Raw genomic sequence first — 6,405 nt, 5'->3', positions numbered from 1 at the left:
GTGGGTGAAAAGAGTGACAGCATGTTCTCACAATGCCTACCTTTGTCTCATTCCAGATACAATCGCCGCTTTCATTGCATTACATCTCATGCCAACAATGAAGAATGCCATTTGTGTGAGAATGTTACACACAAGTTGTCTGTTTGCTCAATTACTATGATATAAACCTTATGAAAATCGTACATAATCTCTCCACACTCCACATTTAAAAATGTATACTGTAAGTGCAACTGTAATGGAGGAAAAATGTTCAGTATTAGTTTAGGCCTATGCGTTCAGCTGAGCTCGGCTCAATTTTAACTTGTCTTGAAAAGAGCTAGAAGGACCACCGCCATCTCCACGAGGACTGATGCTGCTCCACTGGACTGTAAACATACAGTAATCCAGCCCCTCTTGTTCTGCCAATAATCAACAGTGTCCTGTTATTTCTTTGAAGAAACTATTCAAACCATAGCAGTTAGCACAGCATGTACTGTACTGCACATGTTTTAACTAAGCCTGAGGTTAAAATGATGACATCCTCATCCTGTTCAAAGGTTAGAATGTGTGCGACTTTCAAACTTTACAAACTACACCAATTTCTCACACTTTGCACTGTCTTAACCAAGCACTCCAGGGCCAAGTGATTGATCAATTCTAGTTCAAGTAAATAGAAATTCCAATTTAACAGTTGATAGTTTTTGAATGGTTATTCAGCTCTTCATTTTGAAAAAAATGGCATTGACCCCAACCCTGTGACTCTAGAGGTGGCACCATGTGAACTGCTGGAAGCTTTACTGTTTTACAAAGTAGCATTTGATGTAGTAGAGTAGACTCTCCAACCTGAGGTATATCTCTCCCTGTATGCAGAGAATCCCCAGGCCCTCCTCCAGTGATACTGTCATATCCACACGTTGTCTCCCGCTGCATTCCTGGTACAGCTTTCTTTGGTTTTATTTCTGGGAAAAAAATGTGGTCATTGGCTCCCTTCCCACAACTGTAAATAGTACCAATGCAATTTATCAGGCAGCTGCATTCGCCTCTTCAATGGGTCTGCGTAGCTGTGATGGGATGTGCCCAGCTGTGCACCACAGGATATGAACTCAAAGCACTTTAGCTCAATAGAGCTGCGGTTTGAACAAGCAGGTCCTTGGGGGGGGGGGGGGGAGTGTGTCCCATCTGCTTCATGTGTTCATACATAATATTATAAACTTTGAAAACTAACAAAATGAACTATTTGTTTTTCACGTTGGTGTTCTCTGTAACACATGGTTCTATGTATCTGCTCTGTGTGTGTGCGTGCATGCGTGTGAGCGTGAGTGAACATGTGTCAGGCTGGTCCACGTTCTACCGGTTCTGACCAAATGTACTATGAAGTGTTATGAGCAGAACCTGCAGAATGTGGACTATGGTCCCAGGTCTGCACAGGGCCCTACAAGCATGTGAATAAATGCCACAGTTGTCTGGCTGTAGCCTGTGAGATGGACACATGTTGGGGGGAGGGGGGGGGGGCTCTCACAAGTATTTCAGTCCAGCAGGGATTTCAGAGGGAAAATGAATCTAGTTATGCAATCCACCCTATGGGGCATTCAACTGCAGTAAGAAGCCGTGGTAGGAGCTGTTTAGCATAATGCTCTGTTAGGAATGTGCCATCGCAGCAGTGTGGAGGCACCCCTGGGTCTGGAGGCCACTGTTAACAGACGTATTTCACCACATGACTCAAAGAGCCATTGTTATTAGCCATCAGTCATATCTAGAAATGTGAAAGAACGTCACCCTCTCGTCTCCCTGTGAAACTGAGTCAGTCAAGTGTTAAAATGGCTGTGCGCATATGCCTCAAACTGCCTGCCCCTCACAATGCGCTGGAACTGAAACCCCATGTCAAATGTATATATTTTTTCCCCCTTTTCACAATGCCTGTTTTAGCAACTAAATAAGCAAAGATGTATAAACCTATAAAAACCCTTGCAGCTATAGACAAGGCCTAGTACTGTAGGATAGGGATTGGATGAGTAAAAGGGGTGGTTTTGTTTTAGATTTGAGACTGCACTTTATGGGTGGCAACATTGTGAACATCTTAAAACGGTGCCTACAGACAAAAGGTGTGGCATTTGGCACTCTGCTCCAATCTGAGGACACTTGTGGGCCTGCATGATCTTCATGTCTCCTCTCTTTCTGCAGACTATCATGCTTCAGTATATCACCGGGTCTGTAGCTCTGGCTGACTAGCCATCCATGCTGCCTGTCCCTCAAAAATATGAGATGTAGCTAACTGTAAATATAATTCGTGCACCTGTTGTCTCCAGTAGCAACAACTGGCTGCCAAGTTTTACCTGCAATGTTTTGCATGTTCATGTCAATTAAATCTGTTGAAATAAAGTCAAAAAATTGAGCATTTTGTTACCTTGTGTGTACCATGTGTCAGCAATGTTATTAAAGATTAACTTCAGTCGTCTTAGCTTAATGGAACCAAAAACATGCATAGTATTTACTATAAACCATCTCTTTATTGGAGCTTTTCCTTTTATCCACAATTCAATGGTGTTTATTTAGCTTATTTGTCTCCAGAAATTGAATGAACACCAAACAAAAATTCTTGAGCTTAATATGAAAATACTGACATTGCGCGTAGGCCAGTCAAACGATGTTGATAGGAATCGTAAAATAGTGTTAATTGTTTTTCACTGCACATCTCTCAAGACGCCATGTTAGAGCCTGCTGTGGTCACCATTGACTGTCTGCTCAAGAGGTCTTGGCAAGGATGGAGAAGGCGGTTCCTCCAAGCATTTCCATGGGATATCAGGGAATTTCACACTAATGTGAGTGTGTCGTCAGTAACAGTTGGAGAGCTGCAGCTGTGTGAATTCCAGAAGGGTGTGGGTGGTGGAACTACAGCCTTCCACACAGGTCTCTCCTCTCTCATCATACAGTACAGTTTGTCAAAGCTCTGCGTTAGCATGGTTATCTAGTTTCTCACCCTCCCTCTCTATAGAATGAGCAAACTATAGTAGTTAAGTATCAGCGCTCAAGATGACCTCTGAGTCTAAACACCTTTAGGAATATCACTCATTAAATGGACTAGGTCAGAACTGAGATTCAGAGGTCAGGCTAAATATGAGGGCAGGCTAAATATGAGGGCAGGGCTACACAGTCTGGGCTCAGGTAGCAGCCTCTCAGACCAGACTAGGCTAGTCTGGGGCTGATTATGGCCCAGGCCAGCTGGGGATTGAGGAGAGATTAGTGTCACTGATGACAGAATGGAAGCACAGGACCAGGCCTAGTATGGTGGCATTAACTCACCTGGTCTCTACTCTTTTTTTAGTTGACTTGTGTTCTTTAGTCTAGAGTAGACTTTTTGGAGTTAGATTTAACTGAGGTTCGGGAGATGGAAGACCACATCACAACCCCTCTCATCCTGCTAACACATGACAGAAAAAACACCCTCTTGATCTCCCTGTCACCCGTACATGTGCTCTGCTACTTCTGCATCCCACCCCATCTCCTCCTCTGCTTCTATGCTCCTCTATGTGCTACCCAGGTTCCGTGCACCGGATCTGCCGAGCTCTGGGACGTCCGACAGAGGGCTTATTCGCCACACACCCGTAGTCTGCTGCCTGGATACAACTAATTGCTCACATTCATTCATTACTGTTTTATCATCCATTCTGTACAATCTAGTTCAGTAAACGTCATTATCGGTCGAACTAACTACCGATCTGTTGTTGGTGTGGTCTTTGAACTCATGAACTCTCCATAGGGACCATGTTGGTGGCAGGTCCTCTAGGACCCGAAGATGCCAAACTTCCTTTGGCTCCTTATCTCTATAAGGTTTCTGACGGTCTGGCCGACAACTCTGCCTTATCCTCTCCCCGTCGTCATCGAACAGGATTTGCTTGGTCGGGGAGAGGACCAACAAGTCTCTCTTGTCCATTGCTTTGCCCTCTGGACCGGTTTCCAACTCTTACGATCATGGTTTCTCCCAGTCATTTCATGCCTAAACACCAGGCACCTGTAATGGAAGACAGAAGGTTCAGTGAACGTTTCGACTTACATCTTACATCACTTTCAACTGAGCTAGCCTCTATGGAATTGCGACATGATTTGAAATGAAAGACCTAGAAAAACAACCCTGGCCGTCTCCCTGAGGAAGGACTGTAGCGCTGCTCCAGACGTTGACACCCTTCTATCAGCAGGCTTGTGTTCGGCTGATAGTTAACAGGTAATAAACCCTCCCCCAGTAGAAAGGCACCAAGCCCTCAATCACCCCACCCTGTGCCTGGTGCCGGCTTGCAGGCAGCCTGGCCTCACTCCCTGGCACTGAAGGGTCTGCTTGTCACGGCTGGTGATGACAGGTCAGACCCAGGGAGCTCTGTCCCTTCATGGACACGGATATACAATGTTCCCCTGTTCCTTGGTAAGGCCTGGAGCTTGTGACTTTCTGCCAGCCCAGTTACCAACGAGAGGAGCCCATCACTGCCAGCCAGGGAGTAAACAACGAGCCCTCTATTAGATCCCAGATACGTCTCTGCTTAGGATGGGGAGAAATATTTCCCTCACGTTTCCTGTGAGGAACTCTCCTTGGGGTGTTTGTGATGATTCTAACAGGTATTATAGTGCGTGTGTGTTCCACTGATGGTAACATTGCATTGATCTTTTCAAAGTTCCTTTAGAATTTTCTCTGGCCAGAGATAGTAGACTGGCCAGACCATCTATTGAATCATACACTCACTCGGCATGCAAGTGTGTCTCTCAGCTTGTTCATTGGATCTTGAGATATATTGTGTGACAGTATGAAATATTAGCCAATACAAGGAAGATTCACTATCAGGTGCCACGAATGTGTGAAAGTGGACTTATGATCCCTCAGTGTAGCCTACCTCGATCACTGGGGTAGCTAGTGTTCAGTCTGGCTTTACACACATTTCAAAAAAGACCACTGTGATAGGCGGCGGAGTGCGATAATGGTTTTGAACAGTAAAAGATATGCAAATCATCTATTTTGCATGGGTGACTAATCATACCACTAGATTGCATTCCATTCCTGCGTCAGTTTTTGCAAGCTAGGCCTAAGCTATACGTCCACAGTGCCCTACATACAGTTTAAACGAAATCGTCATAGCTGCCCCCATACCTCGATCTTGACGTTGGTTATCTTTTATCCACAGTGTTTTTCTGATAACCCAATTGACGCATGACTTCACTACAGTAGGCTTCCACTTGACTGATCTGTTCGACGTTTAACCGTTCTCTCCAGGCGAAAATTGCCTCTTTAGCATCTCTTGAAGATATGAGGAATGGTTTGTCCGATGAGTACCCATGCCCATGTGTCATGTTCAACACAAATTTCTCAAGTGCGGGAAAGGTCGAAAGATTAGAGAAACGATACATCTTCTGCAATTCGTCCATAGGGTGCAGCACCAAGTCCTCATAGCGTATTCGTATATAATTCCTTTTCACCCAGGGAGGTGCGTTCATGACCAGCATCATGTCATTGAGCCAGTTATCACAGATCAACTCCATAGCGCTCGCAACATAACTCTCTGCACGGTTTACCCTACTGTTTGGAACTAGAAGACGCTTGTACTTGTCTGTCTGTTTCTTACTCCTCAGCACCTGTATGCTCTCCTTGACCAGCGCCTGTTTCGATTTAAGACGTGAATTGTGCACAGCTCGCGGGTCCCTGAACAGTTGAATGATCTGAAGATTTAGTGCGGGATCTTTCATCAAAGGAACGAGTACACTGAGATCTAAAATGCGGACACCTTTGATTACCATGACAGGATACTTCTTGCACTCCCTCTCCAATTCCTTAATGTCTCGTTTTTGGCATTTTCCACAAAGGTCCTCGCGTATTAGTCCGATTTCATGTCTCTTGTGCGCATCGCACAGAGGTTCCGAACATATAACCTTGTTCGTTTTCCATCCAAATATGAAAGAAGTTGTGATGTTTTGAGTTCCTGCGTAAAGTTTAAGGACAGAGAAGTCGCAACGGAAGAGAGAGTTCATCATGTCCCGGACGGCTCCTTGAAGACTGCCTGCGTCCCCTGGATAGAGAGCTTGCCATATATGCCACATGGGCTCGTATAAGTAGAACACATCAGGGTGTTGGTTGAACAATTCCCCTAAGAAAGAAGACCCTGTCCTCCAAGTAGCATGCAGGTAGATGTGTATTCTGGAGTGGTTCCTGATGACAGCATCCTCAATCCTATCGGTGTTGTTGATCTTATCCCCATTATTCCATAGAGCCATCGTGTTCTCCAAGTCAGGACATCTGAGTTGTTGCTGTCCATGTTTAACAGGTTGAGGTTTACTCCTGTAATCTAGCATATATGGAATTAAAAGGAGTAATACGGAATATCCTAAAATTATAATCAAATATTTCTTCTGTAGTCTCCTCTTCATTTCCCCGCTTGCGTGACGGACAAG

At 44.9% G+C, this 6,405-nt stretch overlaps 1 protein-coding gene across 1 annotated transcript; it reads right to left on the bottom strand.

Annotated features, from left to right (window-relative positions):
* Positions 1–5,127: 5,127 nt before the first annotated feature.
* On the bottom strand, positions 5,128–6,381 carry chst7 (carbohydrate (N-acetylglucosamine 6-O) sulfotransferase 7; the record flags this gene model as incomplete). The annotated part of the gene is made up of 1 exon (XM_084444441.1): positions 5,128–6,381. One exon carries the CDS (start codon positions 6,379–6,381, stop codon positions 5,128–5,130), a length of 1,254 nt encoding a protein of 417 aa, XP_084300567.1.
* Between the last annotated feature and the right edge of the window lie 24 nt (positions 6,382–6,405).

This window comes from Borostomias antarcticus (genome assembly GCF_949987555.1).
Source record: "Borostomias antarcticus genome assembly, chromosome: 10".
NCBI lineage: Eukaryota > Metazoa > Chordata > Actinopteri > Stomiiformes > Stomiidae > Borostomias > Borostomias antarcticus.
Note: the sequence above shows the minus strand (reverse complement) of the source record. Positions and strands in the feature narration are given on the sequence as shown.